The 26,694-nt window shown below is 36.0% G+C and overlaps 3 protein-coding genes across 4 annotated transcripts; all 3 read right to left on the reverse strand.

Annotated features, from left to right (window-relative positions):
• Positions 1-411: 411 nt before the first annotated feature.
• U2A' (U2 small nuclear ribonucleoprotein A) lies at positions 412-4,138 on the reverse strand. Its single transcript, XM_011074956.3, has 8 exons — positions 3,903-4,138; positions 3,725-3,765; positions 3,369-3,498; positions 3,080-3,285; positions 2,058-2,231; positions 1,490-1,540; positions 1,180-1,356; positions 412-739 (listed from the first exon to the last, which is right to left on the reverse strand). Exons 1-8 carry the CDS (start codon positions 3,982-3,984, stop codon positions 734-736), a joined length of 867 nt encoding a protein of 288 aa, XP_011073258.1. The 5' UTR covers positions 3,985-4,138; the 3' UTR covers positions 412-733.
• Positions 4,139-6,416: 2,278 nt separating this feature from the next.
• Positions 6,417-12,034, reverse strand: ERD1 (Clp ATPase). The gene is made up of 12 exons (XM_011074957.2): positions 11,136-12,034; positions 10,415-10,578; positions 10,094-10,323; positions 9,844-9,952; positions 9,637-9,767; positions 9,318-9,419; positions 8,927-9,208; positions 8,727-8,830; positions 8,361-8,655; positions 7,547-7,780; positions 7,195-7,428; positions 6,417-6,937 (listed from the first exon to the last, which is right to left on the reverse strand). Exons 1-12 carry the CDS (start codon positions 11,834-11,836, stop codon positions 6,626-6,628), a joined length of 2,898 nt encoding a protein of 965 aa, XP_011073259.1. The 5' UTR covers positions 11,837-12,034; the 3' UTR covers positions 6,417-6,625.
• A 1,707-nt stretch (positions 12,035-13,741) lies between these two features.
• Positions 13,742-23,778, reverse strand: LOC105158269 (forkhead-associated domain-containing protein / FHA domain-containing protein). 2 transcript variants are annotated; one of them, XM_011074959.3, is made up of 12 exons: positions 22,398-23,778; positions 22,084-22,218; positions 21,842-21,986; positions 21,168-21,470; positions 20,175-20,436; positions 18,521-18,687; positions 18,271-18,381; positions 17,567-17,618; positions 17,264-17,370; positions 17,056-17,184; positions 16,353-16,442; positions 13,742-14,876 (listed from the first exon to the last, which is right to left on the reverse strand). In XM_011074959.3, the coding sequence occupies exons 1-12, from the start codon at positions 23,642-23,644 to the stop codon at positions 14,346-14,348; spliced, it is 3,279 nt and encodes a 1,092-aa protein (XP_011073261.2). In that variant the 5' UTR covers positions 23,645-23,778; the 3' UTR covers positions 13,742-14,345. The 2 variants fall into 2 exon arrangements, with proteins under 2 accessions (XP_011073261.2, XP_088734881.1); XM_088878755.1 differs by lacking the exon at positions 13,742-14,876 and having other exon boundaries at positions 16,365-16,575.
• Between the last annotated feature and the right edge of the window lie 2,916 nt (positions 23,779-26,694).

Raw genomic sequence — 26,694 nt, forward strand, 5'->3', positions numbered from 1 at the left:
CGGGGAAAGTAAAGGATGTATTAACGCATTCTGCGATTTTAGATGATCTTCTCAAAAAGATCTATGTAGACTTTGTCAGGCCTATTAAGCAGTACTCTTAAAATGAATAAATCCCAGCTCCTCCCACCCCAACCTACAGAATGAAGCGCCTGCTCTTAGGACGACAAACTGCAAGATTTGAATTTGAGGCGGCTGTTATGATATAATTCTTGCTCCTAGGCCTTTTTAGTTTGCATACAATGCAACAGATGGGGTTAAAGGCAGTGAATTTTGAAACCGAAACCATGTCCGGAAGGGTAAAAGTTGTGCTTCTTATATGTGTCATATAGTTCATAGTTTGAGAGCAGCCAAATTCTACCACAATCAAACTTCAACCTTCAAATAGCCTTATTTCAACACTCACACCGCCGATTATATGACTGGAGAATTAAGGGACATGAATTTCTCATTTGACCAAAATCCCAACTCGAGTTAAGTTCAGCAGCCATTTTCAATATTTTGTAGAACGAATTCAATAAAAAGACAAAAGTCTGAATGGCCTAATAGAAGAGAAGTGTTTTTTTTCTCAAATATGCCGGTAAAAGATGCCTAATGGGTCAGATTCTCCTTCACCACGCACTCTGTGAACTCTCATATGGATACAACATTACACAAGGTAGAGCAACAATTTTCCATGTTCTGTGCTCACTTCTGGATGCAAAACAAGAAGTGTCGAGTATCAACGTGGACCGCCCTATTCCTGACATAAGGGAAGCAAACAGGATGTTAGAGCCATAAGTTAAAAGATCTGAAATAGTAGAGAGAAATCATTAACCTAAAACATTGAATACGAGCTAACAATTATAAGAAACATATTTAACCGTATCCAGGTCCCAAAGCACAAAAAAGATTGATCAAGATATGAAGGTTGCTATTTAATTTTTTATCACCTTAATCTATAAAAACATTGTGGTATCCAATTGGTGTCACATTTTCTAAAACAGAAATGGACCAGCCATTTTGCATGCATCACATGCCTAGTCAAACACATTACACCTATACGATTCCTGCAACATTTACTACTACAGACCATAATAGTTGATCAAAATCCACCAGGGCAATAGGAAAATATAAAAGTTACCACCGCCTAGGTATTAAGATATTAAACCAAATTAATAGATAATTGAGCAATAAAAATACCTCTTCCATTTCTGCAGACTCATCGTTCTTTTGTTCAGATTCATCATTTGCTTCTTTTTCATCAGTAATCATGTTATCTTGTCCAGCACTTCCATTTTTAGGAGCACTTTCACTTTTAGGAGCACTGTCAATATCACTGATGTTGAGATCAGCTGGAAGCTGGCCTGATTTGAGTGCCTGCATACCAAAACAGATAGTAAAGAAAAATCTAATGGCAGCTTATATTGCGAAAGAAATCATGGGCAATGTAAAGCAGGATAAAACTGTTTCCATTAAGATTACAGTCCATTAGGAAAGCAAGGTAGATCACCTGTTCAAGCCTTGCCACCTCCTCAAGAGTTTGTGAATTCACAATAGCAGCCTGCACGGATGTATCATAAATTTTAAATAATTTTACACAAGCCAAATACGTTAAACAGAATAGCATCACAGAGAAGAAAAATAATTAAGTGTATAATTGGCCTGGAGGAAGAGAAATAAGGAGGCCACAGATTGTTCAACACTTTATTCCTTCAGTCAAAAACCCAAAACATATAAGAAACACCTGTAATCTTACCATTCTCCTAGTTCGTTTTTTTATCTTACCCTTCTTTCAATTTTGCTAAATAACCGTTTAAGGCATTGTCGTGGCTTTTCTTGTTACCTTTAATCCATTAAGACAATGAATCTTCTCTCTAATCTCTCCTCATTTTCAAATGTCAGTCTATCAGAAAGTATTTGCAAACTGAGGGAGATTTGTAAAGGCAACTTGTCTCATCCTGTTAGGATTGGCATTTTGGTAGGCATAAATTTTCTGAAGTTACAGCTAGTAAGGGACTTTTCATTTTGATCCTGAAATGGTGAGGTGAATAATGCAAAACAAAAGAAGAACCATATACCTTAATAGCTAATATTTGCTCTGGTGTAGGAGCAACTGGTTTAGGTGTTTGTTCCTCCTTTGTGACTTCTTGAGTGCTAGGAATATCACCAGGTACAAATGTCTTTGCGGATTCCCTTTTAACCTCTTCCTCAGCTTCTTCGGATGCAAACAAATTCTTGGCTTCAACCCGCTCCTATTGTCATTTAAAACAACATGTAACCTATTTATATTAAACAATCACATAGATACAGTATTATTTCAAAACACAGAATAGTTAACTTGAAATAATTCAGAGAGGAATTACAAACTAAACCGATTATTTGTTAAAGAACTGATTACTGACAGCAGAAGAAAATTGCAAAATTTACACAACAATGGGAAGTTTGTGGCAACATTCAAACTCCAAAATGCTATTAAAATGATACGATATTATGCACAAACAGTAACATGAGCTCCATCTAAGGCATAGATAACAGCAGCGATAAACTTGTGCAACTAAAAACAGATACAGTGGAGGACAGATAATAAAAAATTATATGTGAGCCACAAAAATCTTCAAAGCTTGTCCAAACGGAGAACCTATCAACAAGAAAGTCAATCTGAAACAATCAACTGCACCTATTATTTGCATACTACGACATCCAAGGTGAGTAGTACATGTACAAGTCAAACTATATGGTTCTTAAGGGACCAGGACATAAGTCAAAAAACACAACGTGCTGTCGTTAGTTAATAACTGAAATACACAGATTTCAGCTGTCCGATGCCATGTGATACAGAAACATAACAATTCTCACAAGGAAATATAGGGAGGACACATATATCCTAAAAGAATATCCAATATGGGAATACACATATACAAAGCTATTGATCTCAAAATGCAAAATTCTTCAACAAACTCAACAAACGTGGCCCTTAGGTTGGCTGCTCTACTTAATGCATTGTCTGGCATTGAGATAGGATAGTGGCTAAAACATCATGCCAGTTTACAACATTTAACTACACCAAAAGGATCAAATGAACAAGAATTTGAATACTAACCTTTTGTTTGACTTTCCTGAAATCGAGCATGCGCAGAGACTTCAACTTGTGGATGACATATAGGCGGTAATTGGGTTTCTTAGTAATGTTGTTGTCAAGCAAACTAAGAAACTGCAGCTTTGGGAGTGATGTGAGAGGATCAATTTCAACCAAGTTGGTTAACCTATTGTTGGTAAGTACCAAAGTATGCAATTTGGGCAAAAATTCTGCAATTACACCAACACAATAACTAGTAAATACGACCTAGTTCTACAAAAGTTAAAAATAAAAAAGATAAACAAAACCATACCTCCTAGGTTGGGGTTGATACGGGTAATTCTGTTGTTGTTCAACAACAAAGTGCCTAGACGATTTAAGTTGGGGAAGTTTTCAAGCTTCACAATCTCATTGTCAGATAAATCAATGGTGTCAAATTGGTCCTGTGGGTCGTAATGCAAAAACAAAATTTAAAAAAAAAATAGAAATTAAAGAAAGTAGCAGACTTCAAAAAATTCCAAATTAAAAGAAAAAAACTAATGCAATCAAAACTTTCACAAAAACAAAATGCGGCAGCCAAAACTTAACTTTCATCCGAAATTGAAAATAATACATAAGTAAAAACTGGAACGGAACTAGCAAAGAGAAGAAGAAAAAGGAAAGCTTCACCTCAGTAGCACCAATATTCTCTATAACAGCGATTTTATTCCCTGTTCACATAAAGTACAGAAAAAAAAAATGAACCAAAAAAGATAAAACCAATCACCGAAAAATTAAGTATGTAAAAATACACAGTAACATTATATAAACATAGAAAAAATGATGTTAGGGTTTCAAAGAAAGGAACCTCGGAGATCCAGTTCTCGCTCGCGAATGGCATTGAAGAAATGAGGGCTTTTCCAAATCAAATCCGCCGTTAATCTCACCATTTCCTAACCTCTTTCTTTCTCCTACCTTCTTCTTTTCCAAGTCCTCTCCCTTTTTGAAATTGTTACTGTTTTTCTGGTTGTGAAGCGGAAAACGAAGCAGCAGCAGCAACAGCAAAAACCCCAGAAGAGGTTTTTCTTTGAGGAGAGCAGCGGGGACCGAAACCATTAACTATTATTAGGTAAAATTACAAAAGCCAACCCCCAAAGTTTCAGGAAATCTCACAAACACCCCACTTTTCCTTCTTTTTACCTTTTCTTTTGCACAGTAAATGAACTTATTCACAAGTATGACCAAAAAAGTTCTCTTTTTGAATAAATCAATAAAAAGGAAGAAATTAAGTTTACATATTTATGGGGATCTTTTAAATTAAAAAATATGTACTAGTGCATAAGAATAGTGTTAAAATGCTTTAATTAGATCACAACAAAGGATGTACAAGTTACTTGGATCCGTGAGAATTACCGAAGTTTAAAGTAGGTCTGGATAAATAATATTTAAATTTAAATTCGATCCAATTATTATTATTTTATGGATAAAATCCGAATAGAAGATATAAATAACTATTATGGGTATTTATTCGATATAAACTAGGAAAGGGTATTACCCACACATCAATGCACCTTGAAGTCTCACAATAATAAGAGTAAATTACAACAAATTCTTTATAAATTTGGCAAATAATTATAAATACTCTGTTGTCATTTAAAAAATTATAAATGCCTTCTAATTTTAACGATCATCTAACAAATAGCACAATCTGTTAGTTTTCATTAAATTTTCACCCATGTTTTGTAGTGAACTGACCTAAATGTCTTTATGGATTATAAATTATAATTTTACTTATTTTAAAATTTTTTGATTTTTATGAACTAAGATGATGTGAAGAAAAAATGGGGTCCTTGGGCGCACTTGGAGTGAAAAGTAACGAAATAAGTGCTAGAAAATAAAGGAAGTGTAAATGAGTAAAATATAGACTGTTATTCCTCGTTTTTCATATACAAATGTGATATTGATATCGAAATGAACCTCTAAGTACGAAATACAATGATACTTTCAGCTAAAGTGGTAGCATGACAGCAAAAGTTATAATATGTAAGCTCAAGTTGCCTTCTCCCGTTAAAGGAGGTCTCTATTTATAGGCAACCATAAGTTCGTTGGAGAAAATCACAGATTTGCTAGAGCATGCTCTCAAATTTGTTAGATAAGGTTGAATCCCCCATGGATTCGGTGAGGGTCCCCAGTAGTTGGAGGATTTCCCTGGATTCGATGAAGGGTTATCTTTTGGCGGTTGGAGACCATCGATTCTCTGAGGGCGGTTGGAGACCACTATAAATAAAGGTATTTTCTAAGAATAAAAATGTCTTTTGGACTTTCAAGGAGGTGATTGAGAAGACGCATTCTCCTAGCTGGAGTCCAAGATTTTAAAGCTTTATAGGTACTTCTGGCTAGAAGCGCCACGTGTCCCCTTTGGGGCTATTGGTCCTTATTTGATTTTATGAAGTTCGCCTCGAAAGATCCTATATAGATGCCACCTGGGCTACTGGTGGATGCCATGGGAGATAAATTTTAACTTTGGTTAGGGAATTTTAAGTTTCTAAATTTCCTTGTGGGTCTCTAAAGTCTTCTTGGATCGGTTTGTCCGGCTTTTTTTGGCCAATTCATTTCCTAGGGACACTTCCTACCTGATTCTCTGAGGGCTCTACCTAGATTAAGCTTTTTAGGGCATTTTGGGCCCATATTCGAACTGGGCCTCCCGAGGATAGCTTGAGCTTTGTATTCCTTTGGACTTTTGCAATATTTTTCTTCCTTTTAGACCATTTAAGCCTCTTTGAACCAATTCGTTTTTATATAAATCAAACTGGATAATTTTTTTTACAATTTTTCAATTTTTTCTATCCACCTTGTTCTACTTTTTAATTTATTTTATAATATATATATATATATATATATAATAAGGGCAAAATTGACAATTTCAAATCTCCATCCAAATTTACCTAATTTTATCATATCAAAAGAATAACGTAATTTTTCAAACAATAAGAGAATATTTTTAATTATACCAAATCTCAAGAAAACTTATTATTATTCACCCTAACAATAAACACAAATTGTGTGATAAAATACAAATAAAACCTACCATACATTGATGGCTGTAATTGTTTGAAATTACAAACTTCCCAATCTCTTGAGAATTATCCCTAATCATATCAACATGGTTTTATATCAACATAAGTTTGTTTAAGTTCTGTTACATTCATTGATGGCAGAACAAGTAGAGATGCAAGTCCAGCTCCAAGATGAGTTGAGATGGCTTGTAAAATAACAAGTTGCGGACTAGATGCTTGACATCTAATGCTTACCCGCTTCATGTATTGAACATGAGTATAACACCTACAAGACCAAAGTTGCACAAGTCCAATAACAGCCACTCTGATCATCACTGGCAAATAAATATACCAATAACACGGTCGGGAGAAACATATATGATATATGAAGTGTTGCGGTAGGCAGCTTTACTGCTTATGCTCCAAAGAATCGTACAGGGTTTCTATACACGCCCTCATCATACATGAATCCATTATTTACATTCTCTGTACAAAAATTTACTCGAATATACAACTTAGGATCACTTACTGCTATTTATGAATTGGAAGCTGCGTCGGATAATTGGATTCTCTGGTTTGATCGATTAGTTACGACTGGGTTACCAGAATCATCCAAATGAATTATGGCAATATCACCGGGCTTGTAGTCCCCAGAAAGTAGAGATTCACTTACGAGATCTTCAATCAAAAGTGTAACGGCTCTCCTGAGAGGGCGTGCACCATAACTTCGGTCATAACCCTGCTGGCAAATCAGGTCCATGACTGCTTCTGATACCTCCAAGCCGATTCCCAAAGTGGCGAGACGCCCTTTCACCTCATGCAGCATTATGTCCAATATTTCAAGCATCTGATACAAGGGAAATGTAAATTAATTACCTGAGTGGACAGCAAATAAGATTGGTAATAATGCATGTCTAAGGTCACAAGTGAAACTCTGAATTTAAATATTGCTCTAATCTGTCTGAATGTACTGTTATTTCACTAGTAGAACAAGTGAAAATCTGAATTCAATTATAGTCCAATTAATTTATAGAGCACAACTTGTAGCAGCCCTTGACCTACTCCACGTATTAAGGCAATAGAAAATGATTGAAGGGGCCAAACCTGAGGTTTCTCAAGCGGACGGAACACCACTACTTCATCTATTCTATTCAGCAACTCCGGGCGGAAGTATCCCTTCAGCTCTTCAATCACCAAAGCTTTCATTCCAGCATATGAAGTTGATTTATCTTCATCAATGAAAAAGCCAAAGGAGTTTTTTCCACCCTTCGCAATGGCAGCAGATCCCACGTTGGAGGTCATTACTATCAGTGCGTTCTTGAATGACACTCTTCGACCCTATTAAACGAATTTCAGAAGAAGACTTTATCAGTATTATTATGATGGATAAACCAAGGACATTAATTATTCAATGGTTTAGGATTTTATAATGATATAACCATTATAGAAACTAAACCTGAGAATCTGTTAGGTGACCATCTTCAAACAACTGAAGGAGAATGTTGAATATATCTGGGTGAGCTTTCTCAATCTCATCTAACAGCACAACAGTGAAAGGCCGTCTTCTGATGGCTTCCGTAAGAGTACCTCCATCACCATAGCCTACATAACCTGGGGGAGATCCGATTAATTTGCTTACAGTATGCCGCTCCATATATTCACTCATGTCCAATCTTAGCATGGCGGACTCCTATATGAAAGTTCAAGTAATAGTATCTCAGCAAGCTGACTCTTAAAATATATCGCACTGAATGAGATTGATGGCAAGGAATTTGGACCTCCATAAGTAATCTAATGCTGACAGAAAGATCAACAAAGCCAAAAAAAAAAAAAGGCGGGAATGGCTCAACCAATTATAATCAATCAGAACGTCTTTTAAGACTAACAAAAGAAGCTAGACTTCCCCAATGATCCAAAAACCATCCAGCAAATCCAACTTCTGTTTACAGGTATAGCTTAAATACACATACAAAAGCCTCTCCTTATTTTCAAAAAACTGCTTCCAGATCCTTTTTCCTAAACATATCCCTGGAAGGGAAGGGAAGGTCCTTCAAACTGCTAATTGGACTTTGGGGTTTGCGTCTCATATTTTATATTTGGATAACCTCAGTCCCAAAGAGCATATCAAAGTGGCAGGCATAGATTTATAGGTAACTCTCTCGCATATACTCGTCTTATCTAAGCAAAACCCAGTAAAGTTGGTTTAACCTTCGTCAAGATAAAATTTGTTAATCACAAGAAAAAAAACATAGTGGTGCATGATTTCTTACAGAACCAAAATAAGTTGCTGCCAAAGCTTTGGTGAGTTCAGTTTTTCCAACACCAGTGGGGCCACAGAAGAGCATTGCAGCAATCGGTCTATCTGGGTCCTTCAAGCCAACACGGGATCTCTTCACAGCCCGACAAATGGCAGATACAGCCTCATCTTGACCAATGACTCGTTTCTTCAGCTGTTCATTAAGACCCACCAGAAGCATTCTGTCATCAGCTGTAAGTTTCTTAACTGGGATCCCTGACCAGAATGAAGCAACAGCAGCTATATCCTCAGGTCCGACCACTGTCATTCTGGATAAGGCAAAAGATCAGTTTCTACTGATTCAAATCAATTATTAGGGGATGGAAAACAGGACACATACTCATCATCTGGGAATGAGGACGGCAAAGAAGGATCAAAATTGAGTTTCCCATCCTCTTTCATCCTCAAGAAGTCCCCATTTTCAGCCAGGTTTGTTGCCAGTGACTGCTCAAAAACACAAGTATCAGATGTGAATATTGAAAGGAATTAAGCGGTTACAATATATGAAACTTATATCTTGGTAAGGCAGAAATACCATACCGCTTCATGCCTCGCCTGCACAGCTCTAATTTCTTGCCAATAATCACTTGGTGACTTAGAAAGTACTGAAGTTTGTTTTTCCTTTTTCCTCTTAGATGCTTCCATACGAGCTCTACTGCCTGCCTCATCTATTAGATCAATAGCTTTATCAGGAAGATATCGATCTGGAATATATCTTGCCGACAGCTGTACAGCAGCATTTATGGCCTCAAGAGTGTAAACACATTTGTGATGAGATTCGTACTTTTCTCGCACACCTAACAGTATCTGAACTGCATCTTGCTAGAAAAGTTTTGAAAACAAAGCACCAATGCCGTTAGACTAGATAAAATAGGATATCAGTAATATATGCATGTGCCCCTGTGTGTATCAATAGAGATCACAATAGTACCTCCGTTGGTTCACTAATCAGAACAGGTTGAAATCTTCTGGCCAATGCTTTATCCTTCTCAAAATGCGACCGGAATTCATCCATAGTGGTAGACGCAATACACTGCCACAATCAACATAAAGTTCAAAGAATTCAAAGATCAGCCTATTTTGACCACAAAATAGTTCATCTCTTTCACTTTATGTTTTCAGGGAATTGGCAGTGGATGCAAATTGTTTAAATATGATCTCCCTCTTGGAACATTCATGAATGATGCATCAACTCAGATGACGTAAAACTAGAAATCAGCAAAGCTGGCATTCTACAAAGATTTTTTTACCTGCAATTCACCCCGTCCAAGTGATGGCTTCAGTAGATTGGCTATGTCCAGACCAGATCCCTTATTTCCTCGGCCAACTGTGCCGGAGCCAATGAGTGTGTGAACCTCATCAATGAAGAGAATTATATTGCCTGAAATGTGGACACATAAAGCTGAGTCATGACCTAAAAAGTTACAACCCTTACATATAGCCAAACAAGTACTGACCTGACTTCTTTATCTCCTTTATCAACATGGTCACACGTCCCTCTAACTCACCCCTCTCCTTCGCACCTGCTATAAGTAGACCTACGTCTAGGGCCAATATCCGCTTTTTCTGGCCAAAAGAAACAATGTTGGAATGACAAAGCTGAGCAAGTGACAACTTTAAGTAACAAACCCATGCATCCAACTCCCTAAATACTCCAGGGAACACATAAATTGACTTGCACTTTCCACTCCGGAAGAGACAACTCACCATGAGAAAGGAGGGAACATTTCCATCAGCAATACTTATAGCCAGCCCTTCTGCAATTGCTGTCTTTCCAACCCCAGCTTCACCAAGAAGGATGGGATTGCTCTTGGTCCTCCGGCAAAGAATCTGAACGATCCTCTGTACTTCATTGTCGCGACCAATTACAGGATCAATGGATCCATTGCTAGCCCGGGCAGTGAGATCCACACAGAAAAGGTCGAGGGCTTTTCTCTCTGATACACATCAGTACAGTTTATAGTGATTTACTGTATTCTTAGAAAACTACTACCAATAAACAGGAAAGTAGGAAATATTAATTCTTACCTCCTGCTTTTTCTGGGGATCTAGCATGGGTGACTTTCTCAGGAAAGATGTTCTCAGGTGACCTCTTGAATGTTGTGGAAGCTGGTTCTCTTCCCTCCTTAGCAAGCTCACCTTGAAGTCTGGAGACTGCAACGGCGGCCAAATGATTCACATTTGCCCCTAATCTGAAATCATTTCAGTCTAGTTCAAGAAATAATATGTGGAAGCCTTTTAAACAATTACACTGACTTCAAGTGAACCAGCATACAGAGAAGCAGCAAAGGACATTCAAAAGAGAATATAACAGATTTTTCCATCTTCCTTCCAATATTCTTCCTAGTTTACATATTATGGCAACTCGGAATCGATTCAGTAATGAGATTTCGAAAATACCTATGCTAGCAATTGTTGAGAAAATTTGAGCTGAGTACCAGTATACAGAAATGGTAAAGAAAGAGAGCATGACTAAGTGAACCTTGATTCTGACGTTTACAATTCTCTACTGAAATAACTGCAAGCATTACTCAAGAGAATCTTTTGCTTCAACCTATTGTCAAGAAGATATTATGCCAAATTCATCATCTTCCACTATTAGAAGATATCAGCTACCTATGCTACTGGTTATCCATCAGAATCTCTACGTAAATCACCATCACATACCAAACAAACTACAATGCCATGCTTCAAGAAATAAGCAAATCAGCATAAATACGCACAGATGCATCAACTTATAATACAATACCTCTTGAACACACGACTAGCACTGCCATCATCAACTGTAAACAGGCCAATGGCTATATGCTCCGGCGCTATGTAATTATACCCCATAGTCCTCGAATACTCAACGGCAGCCTCAAAAACACGCTTCGTGCTAGCAGAAAACGGCACATCCGTCGCCGAAGTCTCCGACTGCTGCGGACTCTCACCATTTTCTTCGTTCTGACGATCTTCCTGCCACAAACTCTTTACAGCGTCTCGCGCAGCATCAATAGTGATACCGGATCCCAAGAATCCGCCAGGAGCACGATCCTCCGCGACGAGTCCCAGCAGTAGGTGCTGCGTGAACACCATGTCTTTGCCTAAAACCTTAGCTTCTCTCTGCGAAAACATCACCGCCTTGATCGCTCTCTCCGTGAACCTCTCGAAAATTCCAGACACCACGAAAAACGAGCGTCTCGATTTCTTAACACGAACTAAATTGTTCCGGCACACGTCGCGATGTTGAGCAAGCGAAAGTCCAAAATAGGACGAACTGCTACTGCTGCAGCTGCTGCTACAACCATTGATCGGAACCGTAGCATAGGAAGAAGACGGCGAACAATTTGGGGCAAACCACACAACCTTTTGGCATCTGCGGTAGGTCTCAGATGCAGAACCACGGCGGAGCGGGCCGGAATTCAACAAGGAATTGACTGAGAGCGGCGGCGAACATGACAGTTCCATTAAACAAATTCAATCAATTTGGTACACGAAACGAAATTGTACAACAAACAAATTATAGTACAAATTTACAGAGAGAAAAAAAGAAAAGAGGAAAAGAAATATGAATTGAATTGAAGATCAAAATGAGGTTTAGGCATATAATAATAATAAGAGGGGTTGGGAAATTGGATAAATTGGGAACTAAAGAATTGGAGGAAAGTTACACGCAAAAGCAAACTCAATTTTTATGACTTGTTATTCTCTCTTTGTTTTTTGGCACTTTTATGACCTGTTTTTTTTGTTGCTTTTTGAAGAAAACAATTATTCAGATTAAATTTAATGGATATCGACCAATTGCATAATAATTCTTATTATATTTATTGTGTTATTCATTAACTTTTTTTAACTGTATATCAATCATTTGCGTTATATTATCATGTGATTGATTCAAATCTGATCATAAACTTGGAAAAATATGAATTTAATAAAATTTTGAAAAAAAAATATCCAAATTAAGTTTGGTTGGAACGATTAGCAGTACTCCCCCTATCATTGACTTATGGATTATAACATCCTACAATCGTACTGATGATGTTTACTAAAATCTACGGACATGTGCTCTTATTGAGCAGATTCCTCACTACTCCAGCTTTTGATACATGCGTTTTGGGAATGTTCAATACCCTTTTACTGACTATTTCTTTTAAAATTATACACTAATCATATAATAAATATATTATATTTATGATGAGATAGTTTAAAATTTAATGATAATCAATTTGAATTGTAAATTCATTGAATTTTTGTTGACTTTGTGGTCAAAAGGGTATGGCTAAAGACAATTGGGGGAAGCCTTGTTTAGCATTTACATCATGATGGTAATGTGCATAGTATGCTTTAGGTCACATGGCTTATGTTGGCTTTTTAAGACACTTATATTCGTTATAATGTGTAAAAAAATATGTAAAATTGTACATTTATTTATTATTGAATAAATCGATCAACTTATGATAATGTCAGTGGTTTACAAATATTTTGAAAATAACCCAAAAGTATTCACTTTCAAACTATTTTACTAAACCATCCAAGAAAAATAGAAATATATATATAGTATTAAAGTGTGAAAAAAGTATATAGAATATATATGACTGTTATTTGTAGATGATGAAGAAGAAGAATGTTTAATGTAGAAAGAATTAGTAGTAGGGAGGTAGTGGGTCTAAGCACGCAACAAAGAAATAGGAGAATGGCTTCCACCAAATATTCAAGAAATTCCATTTCTACTGCAAAACGAAAAGAACAATTTGTTGTTTCTTTCTTAAAAAGCTATTTTCTTTGTTTTTCTTTTTCCTTATCAAAACATGCATAATTTTCATATGCAATAAATTATGTTAATTGTGTCAATTATTTATCTTTTAGAAAAATAAAAATAGCAAAATAAGGTTCGCAATCAATCTATTGAGAAGGATTACGTTTGCACCATAGACGTTTGCGAGTTCCTCTAATCAAGTGAGGATTAGCACATGATCCCACATGATAAATGTGGTGATGTTTGATCCATCGCAATGATTGGTGGTAATCATGTCAATAATTGTAGCTTTGTTTTCATGTGTATATTTATATCTGTACTTATTGTCATGTTCATATGTTTAATTATTAGAGCAATAATTAGAAGCAAGTGGGACATCCAAATCCAGGAATTTGGAGCAGTAAAGGTGTAAATAAGGCATTGGCGGGATAGTAGCATTGTATGCAAGTGGGAGCATTCTTGCCAGATACGGGTCAACCCCTTTACATATAATTTATGAGTATGCCCAGAAATTAAAAAAGAGAATACAGCGATGGAAGGAATCTTTATTTAATTGTAATATTGATGAGTAAGCTACACATAATTGACCATGGGCATCAAAGTAACAACCAATTCAGTTGTGAGTAAATCCATAAAACATTTTTGCATTCATTTCAAGGGAAGAGAAATATAGTCAGTAATTAAACTAACTCTTACGGGGAATTGTTATAAATAAGCCTAACTAAAAACACTGAACAAATTTTGGTGTAAATGGTTGATAACAACCTGTATTATATGTATGACACCATCAGTACAACAACAATATTTCCAATCATATGCACCAGATTATAACTGGTAACTCTGAATGTTGAATGTACACAATAAAGACAGCTGCCTAAGCATCGCTTTGAATCTTGAATCTTGTATATGAAGTTGGGGAACAAAGGTACATAGATAAGCTTTTCGCCTTTGTGATTTTCTCTCCTGAAACAAGTGTAAATCTATACTTGTAACTGGTTTCGGGTACAAGAGAACCAAATCTGGACTAGAATTTCCAAATGCAAAACCAATCTTTCCCGCCAACTGGAAACCAGCAGTAGAAGCCTCTTTGCTTTACACAAGGCTTTTGTCTTCAAATCAATAAGATGGAAACAGTCCCTTCATGTCTAATGACACGCAGCACAATTGTCGTTAAACCGTACTTCACAATACTGAAGAATATAACCAGTGGGGACCAAGGATTCAACAGCTTTGTGAAGAATCAACTTGGCTCCAGAGTTTATCAGCATAAGCCTTTTCGTCTTCCTTTTCCTGTGCCACATATTGAGCAGTTTCAATTACTTCCTCCTCTTCCTCCTCTGTTATTACCTCTTCCATCAAACCACCAGAAAGAGCCAAGACCGCTTCATTTATTTCCCTTTCTTGCTCCGAGAGCTCTGCCAATGCCTCCCTTATTGCCTGTGCTGTAGCGGGCTGGTCTCTTGGTCTGTATTTTGGTGGAGGCATGACAAATGGCAAAACAATATCATCCAGGTTTCTGGTATCTTGTTTAACATGGTCTACTGTCTCTGGTGGGGGAACAATGAAGATGATACCTAGTTCATAGTTAGATATGTGAAGTCTTGAACCTAATACAGAAGTATTTCTCACAATCCCATTCAGTTGTCTGCCTGACATTGGACGTCCCCAGGCAGCAGCACTGAAGTTGTGTGATCCACAATAAACCCATCCAAAGGATGAGCCATCCTTAGACTCAAATCGTCTTCGTCCCACCTGATTGGACAATTCATTATCATTTAAACATAACTATGGTAAGATTTGATCCTCTGAACAATCAAGTCTACTATTTAGTTTAATTGACAAAAAAGAGCAGGAAGGTGGTATTATGCATAAGTCAAAAGGTGAAGGAAAAAGTGATGTTGTTACAAAAATAGAGGAAAGCACTTCCATAAGGCCGGGTGATCAAAACTTGGTAACATGCAGGGTCAAGAATTAATTAAGAGGACTGTGATTCAGACATGAATAATAGAAGCTCAAAACGTAATTTGGGAATTTTAGCTCCAAATGAAATGTTACCGTAAGTCTACATGTTAAAAGCAGCAAACTTTGAAGATATTAGTACCAGTTTGGCCACTAGAGCAGTTTCATTTAAATTTGTTCAAACTCGTATCAGGATATTACTTCCACACTCAAGCCTCCCATTTCATCTTTAACATTTCTTTCCTCCCCAATAGTTGCATTTCTTTCCTGCATCTTCTAAATTTCTAGAAGCAACTTCCATCTGCCAACACCATGGAGTAAAGCCCTATTTTACTTGTATTTGCATCATTGCTTACCAGAACTACTGCCCTATTAACTGGTTTTCAGTCAGTGATGCAAAACAATGAGAAGCTGATTCCATAAATTGCCTGACGTCATCCTCCACATACAGAAATTTACAAGCTGAATTTGACTGCCTAAAAGGAAATCAGCCTGATAAATCAACAAATCCAAAGACCTAATTAAGGGTAGAAGGTCATATTGAAACCCTTCCACAACTGCTGGCATGGTCCATAGTTAGTTTAAATCTGTGCACACATCAAACAATGTTTCACTACTATTGTTAACTTCCAACAATCATCAAATTTCACCAGTTTGCTTGTCATGCATTGAAATGGTACAAGATTCTCTCGCAGACCACTGTAAAAGATATCAACACAAGTTTCAGACTTGTCCTCCACTATGTGGCTCTTCAAACTCTTAATTGAATGGTTTCTTCATCCAGTGGTACTTTGGTACCCACTCCGGGTTCATACGGAAGGCCATCACTTTCTTCTATTTCTGATATAGCACATTCAATTTTACACAGAAAGGGCAAAATATTGCAGGCTAAACCCACTATCTGTAAAAACATTAAAATAGAGGAGTATCCAATTTGTAAAAATAAACATGCTTCTTATAGGTCTGAGAATTATTCCCCCACATCAACTCAGTAGGTGACTCCTTACCAACAAAAGCAGAGCCAAGAACATAACTTACGTGGTTTAAGCATTAATAAAATAATGTATGTAGCCATCGTTATGAGAAGCAAGAATTCATTATAATGATGTTATCCATCCATACTAAGTCTAAGACTTGACAATGCGGTACAGCGATTTGCTCGCAGACAAATAAATGATGTGCAATACCTAGCTTTATGTGATGCATAGAGATATCAAGATATTTCTATGTGCAAAAAATTTGTCCTACCAGTATGTGAAAAATCAGTACCTTGACATGCATAGGAAATCCAATTCTGTCACTTGGATAAGGAATTGCATCATGGACAATGCCAACATTTTTCAACCTCTGCCATGTTTTCTGTAAAAATAGAATGACAGTAGACCTTGCTTGTTAAAACTATATTGTTGGTGAACTAAGAGTAAATAGAACGAATACGAAAGAAATTCTTGCTCATAGGATGTTAAATCAAATGCACGGTGAGAACAGCTACCTGCATACATAAGACAACAATATTTAGAAGGCAAAAGATGAATGCTTGGCCATTTACATGTCGCCAGATGAGGACAAGTGCAAGTGCCATGTAATAGAGATACGAAAATTTTATGTCTTAGTGATATTAATATATTTAATATCTCTAACAGCATGTAATTCAGGTTTTCATAATTTATTTTAATAGATCAAATAAGCGAAGAAGTAGACATTAAAGAAGATATAAGAGATTTTTAGCAGATGTAACACCAATATTATCCTACAATGTAAATAACATCCACTTTACGGATTCTGGAATCACTCAAATCATCCATTACAGTAAACATTGTTTAAAACTTATTAAATTAGCTTATCCACCCATTTTATCCAAGTGGGCTGTATCAACCACTTATCCCAACTACAAAAAGTAAACGACCCATTACTGAAAGGAGCAAGGGGCAATCCCATTGCAAGGAATTTGATTTGGTGCATGTTTCACTACCTGAGAGAAGCACAAGATGCGCCGCGAAGCCATTATTCCACTCCTGTTATTCTTCACTCTCTCAATGCTGGGAAATATAATCCTGACAGAAGGATTTTTTAACTCTTGACTGGCATTCCAACATCCCCACTGTAAGAAGCAAGTGAAAACTACTGAATTCATAGGTAAAAATGTTAAAGGACAATTTATCAAAATTACAATGTCTTACATCTGGATCGGATTCCTCTGAGTCAGAAAATGGCACAGACCTTTTTCCTGCTGCTGCTGAAAATGCAGCTAGGAATTGTGCATTTACACTTCCAACTGAGGATGAACCTTCAAGACAAAGGAAAAGGGAAACCAAGAATAGGAACCAGCCAATAAGTAAGTTTCATCTTAGAAAAGCATTGTAGTTACTTCAGATTATAGACTCAAAAAAAGAACATCCAATTTAATGTTCAGGCAACTAACCACAGTCGTTAAGTAAATTTCATCTGAATGAAGCATAAAATTACTTGGAATATACACTCACCAAAAACAAACTCTGATTCCAAATGTTCAGGCCACTTGTACTGACCCAAAACCTGGCAATAAGCAAAAACGATAAGCATACTAAGAAATATTTTCAGCCAACACTTAAGTATAGCTCCAACTGGAGCAACTCTAAGAAATATACTGAATCATAATAGTGGTGGATATTCAATCTTCAGTTATGCCGCTGCTACTTGATCACTCAGTAGGTGTCTAGTTACCAAGAATTTGTGGTGATTAGAAGCCTAACACACTTGAAACAAAGAATTGGGACTAGTCACTGTTGTATAATGCATTAAATATAGTAAAGCACAAATATTCCACAAGTTTCAGTAAGATTCCACAATCTGGTTCGGATTTTGCCTTATGTCCATTCCCATGCTTTAATATTTTGTGATAAAATCTGCCATGTTCTTACACAAACACGAGGACAATGTGCAGCATTTATTCCTTTCCCAAGTTCCTGGTCAAGGACGTACCTATCTGAAATTATTGCATTATAATTAAGACATCAGAAGTGAGCTGGCACGTAAGTTTTGAAATTTTTTAAATGACACTTCAAAACCAAAATCCAAAAGAGCCCCAATTTTAATGTGTTAAGGCTATCAAAGTTATATAAGAAGCTGATAGTTAATACCATTGGTAAGAATAAAAGAAATTAAAAACATCATATGATATTTTAACCTAACCGTTCAGCAGGATTACCTCCTTAAGGCGCCAGAGCCCAGCATACCTCTGACTTGATGCAACAAGGGAGCATATTGCAGAAACATATTCGAGTTTTGTAACTTCTGAAATAGTAGAAAAAGCAGGTCCCTGAAAAAGAAAAATCACAAGTTGACAAATGATAACAAAAGACCAAGCATCAATATGTAACAGGTTAAAGCAAATATTAATCCTAGGCAAATATGGAAAATAACAATAGGTTAGTGCAATTTGGATTTCTAAACCATACCGTATACACATTAAGGACCAGCTTTATTTTGTTGTTGCTTCCTTCTAAAGCAGCTGCAAGCACTTCCTTAGGGTGAATATAAGCCGAAAATGCAATAAGGCCAATATCTGAAAGTGGAGCCACCCATTTTGCAACATTTCTAGGTAGAAACCCAAGTTGAACGGAATCTAGAAGCAAGAGGCAAGTAAAGTAGAGAGTTACTTGAATAATATAAAAAGACCTGGTCTGGCTTTTGCCTTAAATCAGAAAGCAGGTGATTACCAGAAAACCAGAATTATTTTCTCCTACATGCACAGAAAGAATAAAATGAAATAAAAGAGCATGGGAGCCAAGAGATGCCTTCATTTGCAGATCAACTATTGCTAGAAAGATTTCGTAATCAACCATTGCTTACAAAAAATTTGAAGTTTATGTCAATTCTGTGTATGGCAAAAGCCTCATTAGCCAAACCTACTATATTTTAAGTTGCTTCACATAAACATATCCCTGAATACACTAAAACATCAAGAACGCTCTAACTTTCACATGCACTTGTCTAAAGTATTATACTTTTTCTTTGTTATGTCTGAAGTATCATATAGAAAAGAGTAGTCCAGTTGCTATCACAGTTCTGTGCGGAAATATAATATTTTATGTTCAAACAACAATTTACTTCTTCAAGAATATCTGGTGCTATAACTTTATGAAAAAATGCATGCAATTCTGTAAGTATTCTACATATTCACTTTCAGCAACATAATTAACTGAAATTCCATGAACTTTTTAATTTTGGGATGAAAAACCTAATCTTAATGGCCAACTGGTTCAAACAATCAGCTTAGCAAATGAACCAGCAACTCATCCAATCAGTCCCTTGAGCGGGTAGACCACAGGCCATGTTTGATATCTTTGCATTGAAGCATAAAGATACAGAATGTTATCATTTTTTAACAACAGATATAATGTGTTTATTTCATATGCATCAAATAAAGCAAGGGAAGACAACAAATATTCATCTCACGAATTATCTAACTTTCTTTGCTGCATTATCAGGATCAAGGCCTTCAATGACCTCATCTGAAAGTGTTACCAGTGTCATGCTTCACCGTTGCATAATTACTTGACTAACGGATTGCTCAGCGGAAGGTAAAATCTGACTTATAATAAAGCAATCTATTTCATTCATTTTGATGTTATCTTCCCCATCAAAATAGGAGAGAATAATAACCAGGAGGTCCAGGACTGAATAACCTGTAGACCTATTCAACCTAGAACCTCCAAAGTCATATGTACACAGCGAGACCACCAAGCATTTACGGGCTTGAGTACATTATAAAGACTTTCTCTTCAGTAATGGAGATCAATACATGATCAGTCTGGAAAAACAAAAGATATCTGCATATAACTGGGTGAAAGGTGAAAGCAAAATTGGAACAAACTTGTAATATCTTTCAGTTAGTTTAAATTAATGCTATTGCACCAAGGTCGTGTAGCATTAACTGTCTTAAACAGGGTAAGGAAGAAAAAATAATTGAACCAAGTGGCAGCATCTTCAGTAAGCTCAAGTAAAACTATTCCACAGAGGTTGTGCAACATTAATGGTCTTAAAGTGGGTGATAGTAAAGCTACATTCCTAGCAGTTAGAAACATAAGCATAAAGTAATGACCATTTTACCTCCCATGGAAGAGTCTTCTGGGTTAGGAACAAGCACACTCACAGCATTCCCATCAGCTGGTATATTTGCATCTCTCCTCAAAATAATCTCTGACATTCCGTCCATGTTCTCATGGCATTTTCCAAGAAATAATGCAAGTTTCTTCAACTGCTCTCCATTAGAGTCGGCCCGTGCACGATAAATATGGCTTAAACCAACTACAGATGCTTCAACAGAAGAAAGGAATTTCAGACCACAAGACCCTAGCTTGTGTCTTCTTCCCTGAGATAACAAAGGAATCAAATTTGCAAGATTCAAAGACTCAGTTTCATTTTCCTGAAGCATAACTCAGCAGGAAAAAAGAATAATACATGAAGGAACGACTTGATGTCCTCCTACAATAGGAACATCAGGCAGCAGAACAACTTAAATCAACATCTAATAACAGCTATATCCAAACTCAAAAATCCATAGAAGCTACATAAATTTCAAGCAATAATAACCAGCTGTGCTATCCTATAATATATATAATACCCCTGTGACTGATGATGGACTTGCAAGAAGTCATCAAAACCCTATTAATCTATTTGGTTCAAGGAACTTGATGTGAAAAGGAAAGTGCTCGGGCAAAGGATTCTATATCAAAGAGATTCACACCCCAAGCTCGTCTAATTGTCTACGATAAACAATACGGATAGCAATTGGAGGAGGTATTGGTTGTGTTGGAGTTGGAGTTGGAGAAGGAGTGAATAACTCTTTCTCAGGCATTTCTTGCGCTTTCTTTTCGTCACTAAATTCCTTCTACCAAACAGGTGCAGAAGGCAAATAACCAGGAATGCATGCTTGAGCCAGTCATGGGCACTAAGAAACTGGGACCAACATGAAATAAAGATCAAACAATAAAAGATAAAAAATTGACAGCATAGTGGTTAGAAGATTCTACATATTCACTGTTAGCATCCTGATAATACTAAGTGCGCACAATCAATTGAGAGAGAACAGCAAATACTCACAAGCAAGTGATTTTTTGGCTCATGTATAAAAGCCCTTCTCTGTGAATGAATTCCTGGGACAGAAGCAATCAAATATCCAGCAGCTCCTCTGAAATCGTATTTGATCAACTCCAAGATCCAATGAGCCTGGCTAGGTACATCAGATACTAACGACGACATAAATCCGGCCAAATGAGCAGCAAAATCACTTTTTGAATCTATATTAACTTCCCCATTAGATAATTGAGTGAAAAGAGAGAAACAATTGGGAGTACTTAATCGTGGGAAGTCCTGCCACCAGACTGTATTGGTAACATTATGCCACTGCAGAAATTCAAAGATTAAAATGGAATAAATTTTCATTGAACCAAGTATGTTGCAGAAAAGAATTAGAGCAAGATGCCTTCCTTAAAAAGTATATAGCGCCCAAGACAAATTTTCCACCGAAACAACATCATCACTCAGCCAGCAGCCAAGATTGCACAACCTTCAAACTACTGTTTGTATCTTTCCTTTGTTGGTTCTTTTGTATTTTACATTAGAAGACACAGATGTGATATTACAACAGTCCAAGTTGTTGCTTACATTAGATTCCTTAAGGCTTTTAAATTCAATGGGCGTCAAACAAACAAAAGGTGCATATCTTTCTCCAGTAATCTTATAAAAAGATAATGAGTCAAGAAGGAAACAATAACCTGATTCGCCACCAAATTTGCAGATGTGATAACAACACGCAGGCTATCTTCTCTTTGCAACACAAATAATTTTGGGTGATGGCAAGCAATGCCTAAGTTCTTTCGATCTCTATTAAAAGCTATAACTTCAGGAAATGGAGGATACCTATAATTATGGGGACACTACTTAATAGATTGAAGTTATCCTCAGCGAGCAGCAATTTCATGATCTGAAAAGTGGCAAAGTCTAATATGTAGCTTACACCAAAGTTAAGTTTGGAAAATCTGAGAATGGAACAGATGTTCTTTTATCAGGGTCCACACTCCAACACCTTTCAGCACTGTGAGAAGCAATTGTCACCGGTAGATTAGGAGGAATGTTGCAGTATGAAAGGAACCTAAACCAACACGGTTGAAAAGAAATGATCACTCATACAGCACGTAGCAAAGAAAAATCTGTGCATGATTGACATGCAGAAGGCAGAAGACAATAAATAGATTCTTTGTCTAAATAAAAGACTTGAGAATAAATTTGCGCAGCGAAACAACCTTGCATCAAAACTATTATGTTGCTTACCATAATATATCACTAGTAAATGTAGCAATAAATACTTGCTTGAGGTTTTCAATGGGATGAAAGAGCTCTCGCAATGATACATCATCACCAGTCTTCTCTACTTCTTGGCCCCGAAATTGTAGATGGTTCAAATAGAACTTCTTTCCTGGTGGCAGAATACATTTAGCATAGCTCTTCTCATCCAACTGGTCTCCACACTGAAAATAATCCCGCTCTTCCAGAGACAAACCACTAGGATAATCACTAGCAATAACACCATTCCCAATATCAATGCAACCTGCACACGATTGCCTTGCTATATCAGCATTTGAGGTGGTGCCAACATCAGAACATTTCAACTCAGTGTTCCGCTCGGGGACAACTATAATCTCTTTCCCGCGTTTAACATCACCGTTTTCAACAGTTTCAATTTCCCTTGAGTACACCCTTTTCCGGTTCCGACACCCACTTTGAAGCCCGCCATTCAAACAACCATTATCCAACAACAAAGCAGAATATTTCTTAAGTCCATTTCTAAAAGCAAGATCAATCCTCTTTCTCTGATCAAGAACAACACACTTGCGAATGTAAGACACAGGATCATCACTACATAATATATCTCTGCACCAACTCAAAAGTACACCTGTATCATCCATTAGTCTGTCACATCCCAATGCTAAACTAGCCTGTTCTGGATGCACACCACATGGATTTAACTGAATCAAACTTCTGTAATCAACCTCCTCCACAAAAGCAGTTTTTTCCACCAAAAATCCGATACTAACCCCCAACCCACAAACTTCCTCATTTCTGCAAATGAGACCAACCACATCACCGACCCCTACTTCAGCAACCCCACCAATTCTCACCCCATTCACAAAGACCCCATTCGTCGAAACTCTAGAAACAGAATCACTACATACACTGTAATCAAGAAACAAACCATCCGACAAATAAATCTTCTTCTCCAAAGAATCAAAGTACAACTGGCAATGCCTTTTACTAACTCTACGGTCACTAAAAATAAAATCACAAAACCTCAATTTGCGGCCAATGGTGTAGGGTTTGTGGGGTTCCAGACAAAGGGATTTGCAGAATTGACCGGTAGATCCTGAAATTAGAGGGAGGCCAAGGGTTTTGATATGCAAAACTGCTTTTTTAACAGTGTTTCTCCTGGGTTTCTTCCCAGGTGGTACAAGACATTTGAATTGCTTCTGCCTTTCCCTTTTGGCTTGGAAAGAAAAGGAAGAATCTGAAGAAGTGTTCATTTACAAACAACTCCACATAATTAAAGTGGAAAGAATCAGTGAAAGAACTAAGCCGCTTAGATTTATTAATGGAGAAGAACAGAGAAATTTTCTCCAATAAATGAGAAATCAAATCAAAGAACAAAAATGAAGAAGGAAGGTGAAAGTTGAGATTTTCCCTCCAACTGCGTATTTATATTTTCCTCTTTGGGCTTATGGATCTGAATTTGGGTTGGGCCTTATATAAATAAGAAGGGCCCAATACTTATCATAAACCAATGCTTTTCCATAATAGTCATGAGATTCTTTTTTTTTCCCCTTAATGATAAGATGGGACTCGAACTCATAATTTTTTAGTCATGAAATCTCAACTTCGTCAACTCAACAGAATCTTATCAATCATAAAATTGTATTTACTTGCATGGAAACTTGAACTTATTAACTCAAATCTTGAGTAAATTACAACAGGCTCTATTTAAAATTTTTGTCACAATTATAATTAGCCCCTCATTATTTGTAAAATTACAAATATTCTCAGAATATTAATAATCGTCTAACAAATACCTCCACATGACAGCCGTTGTAGGGAGTATTTTGTTAGATTCTTCTAAAAGCAAATGGGACTATGGGAGTATTTATAATATTTCGAAATAATTATAACAAAATTCAAGAGACCATATTGTAATTTACCCATAAATCTCTTATATTTGGATTGATGAATTTGGGTTAAGAATTTCAAATCCATAATATAAACCCACCACAATTGTTTGGATAATTCTATATTTCAAATGATTTGAAATTCTTCAATTCTCATTTTAAACTACTTTCAGTAACATTACAATGAATTTCAAATTGAGTCATTAAAAATTCTTTTTTTAAATTTCTGATTTAAATATAAATCTATCCATCCTAATAAGTTATTATATATAAAAAAATATAGTTTATTTTATAAATATATGTATTAAATGAAATTTAAAATTTTAAACAAACAAAATATATTTTATTAATATTACCCATGGGGAGGGCATTGGACAAGCCCCTAGGCCTAACCTAGACACCTCCAGCCCAATTCCATTAATGTGGTCTACTTAAGTTGACAAAAACTATAGATACTCTCAACTCTTTTTTTGTCACACGCTTTTACTCGACTGTATTTATTATACACTTATTATTTTAAGACTAACTTGTCTAATTCAAGCATCGAAAGGCTGCGACATAAAACTAGCCCGTATTTTTTTTTTATCATGATTTGTAAGTGTATGATTCGAAAATTACCAATACACTTAAAATTGAATTCCCAAGAACGACGATCTTGATCAAGATAATCTCTTATTTCATGTGAACATCAATTTGCTTAATATAGAAAAGAAAAAGATCTCTAAGACTATTCATATCTTTGAAAATCTTTTATTTCTATGTAAATTTTATAATAAAACTTTGTACAGACATACACACATATGTGTGAATTTAGGACAAGTTGATTTCTTGTTGTACATTGACGTCCAACTTGTCTATTTCCTTTTTGGACTTGGGCACTAATAAAAAACAAAGAAAACCCAAAGAAGAATTTCTATGTTTGTTTTCATTTTCAAGTTGTTTTTGAAACGAGTCAAAATATATTCAATATTTGTCATCATTTACAAACACCTTATTTAGGTGTTTTTAATTGTTTTTAGCATAAATACATACACATATACATATATAAAAATATATATATACAAAAGACATGATTTGACAATAAATAGTAATTTTTGTCTCCCAAAACACAACATTAAACATTCAATATGTACTTATTTTAAATTATTTTCAAAAATAAATTCAAACATACATACTATCTCTAACACACACTTATTTATTAACAAAACACTCGAAAAACGAATTCAAACACTATGAATAAATGTTTTTGAATTTTGATCACACAGACTTGTGATGATGATGCAGCAAATCTGGTTTGAAGCTTTGCTTTTACACACAGAACAGTAACTCCATATATTGGGTGTAAACACATCTGCTTTGCGACGGATGATGTCATTCCAGTATCTTTTTAGGGAGTGTTTGGCTAATCATTTTAAAAAACATAGTATAAGTTCACATGTCTTGTACGATATTTTTAGGGTTTTTAAGGATTTATCAACTCATCCAAACACCCTCTTAAGTTGATTTAAATAAGAGCAAGTTGATATGTAATCATAGAAGTGTCGTCATTATTTAAGTTTGACGCTTTATGTGAAAATATGATTAAATAAAAAATAGTATAGCACGTTTTTTTCAGCAAGCTTTGTGTGGAATTCAAAATCTTGGAATAAAAGTTTAATCAAAATCAACTGCAGAAGAAGTCTTGGGCGACTCTTGGTGGTCTAAAAGGAGGGACGTTAATTAGTGATGCACACGGGTTGAACTCGAGTCGAGTTTTTGAGCTTTTTATTAATAATTGGGATAATATATTTATATTTATACAAACTATCTTTGTCTTTTCAAAAATTACAGAAACCACTCATCGCAACCATTAAACCCTAAAAATGCCTTGTTGACCCAATCAAACTTTAGTTTAATTTTGGGATGATTATATTTACACCCTTCACTTATTGTCTTTTTACACAAACCATCCCTATTTTTTAAAAAATTACAAAGACCACCCCGAATAGCCTTTTAAATCCAAAAATTTAAAATAATTTAAATTTAAACTAAAAATTAGCATAAATAATAAAAAAATATCGGGTCATATTATTCATCTCCATAAATATTATTTTGACACCTTATCTACCTTTTGATAATTACAAAATACCCCTAAGGATATTTCTATTATTAAAAAATTAAACAGAGTATGTGGTATGTCTTTCAGTTTATGTGAATTTATTATAATTTATTTTATTAATCTTAATGAAATTGGTGTATTTATAATATTAATGTATTGATTGAACGGATCTCTTCAGAATCGAGTTTCAAGGTGCACAATGGGTCAGGTCAGTCCAGATCGGCATGGACCAACATGAAAAACCCTGGCCCAGGACCCACCCACTATTGTTTATGGCCGGTCTTGAGTTGGTCATGTACCTCTAAGTGGGCCCCAA

This window comes from Sesamum indicum, linkage group LG3 (genome assembly GCF_026168435.1).
Source record: "Sesamum indicum cultivar Baizhima isolate 11 linkage group LG3, ASM2616843v1, whole genome shotgun sequence".
Taxonomy (NCBI): Eukaryota; Viridiplantae; Streptophyta; class Magnoliopsida; order Lamiales; family Pedaliaceae; genus Sesamum; species Sesamum indicum.

Bases quoted from the DNA above. Each gene is read 5' to 3' on its own strand.
- U2A' (XM_011074956.3), bottom strand. From the start codon at position 3,984: ATGGTGAGATTAACGGCGGATTTGATTTGGAAAAGCCCTCATTTCTTC. The intron at 1,541-2,057 runs GTATATGGTTCT...ACATCCGTGCAG, and splicing joins AGCAAATATTAGCTATTAAG to GCTGCTATTGTGAATTCACA. The intron at 1,357-1,489 runs GTGATCTACCTT...TTTGGTATGCAG, and splicing joins AGGTGGCAAGGCTTGAACAG to GCACTCAAATCAGGCCAGCT.
- ERD1 (XM_011074957.2), bottom strand. From the start codon at position 11,836: ATGGAACTGTCATGTTCGCCGCCGCTCTCAGTCAATTCCTTGTTGAAT. The intron at 10,579-11,135 runs GTATTGTATTAT...AAATGATTTCAG, and splicing joins GCTAGTCGTGTGTTCAAGAG to ATTAGGGGCAAATGTGAATC. The intron at 9,768-9,843 runs GTCAGTACTTGT...TCCACATTTCAG, and splicing joins AAAGGAGATAAAGAAGTCAG to GCAATATAATTCTCTTCATT.
- LOC105158269 (XM_011074959.3), bottom strand. From the start codon at position 23,644: ATGAACACTTCTTCAGATTCTTCCTTTTCTTTCCAAGCCAAAAGGGAA. The intron at 18,688-20,174 runs GTAAAATGGTCA...TCTTGCTTCTAG, and splicing joins AGAAGACTCTTCCATGGGAG to ATTCCGTTCAACTTGGGTTT. The intron at 17,619-18,270 runs GTAATCCTGCTG...GCTTATTGCCAG, and splicing joins GGCTCTGGCGCCTTAAGGAG to GTTTTGGGTCAGTACAAGTG.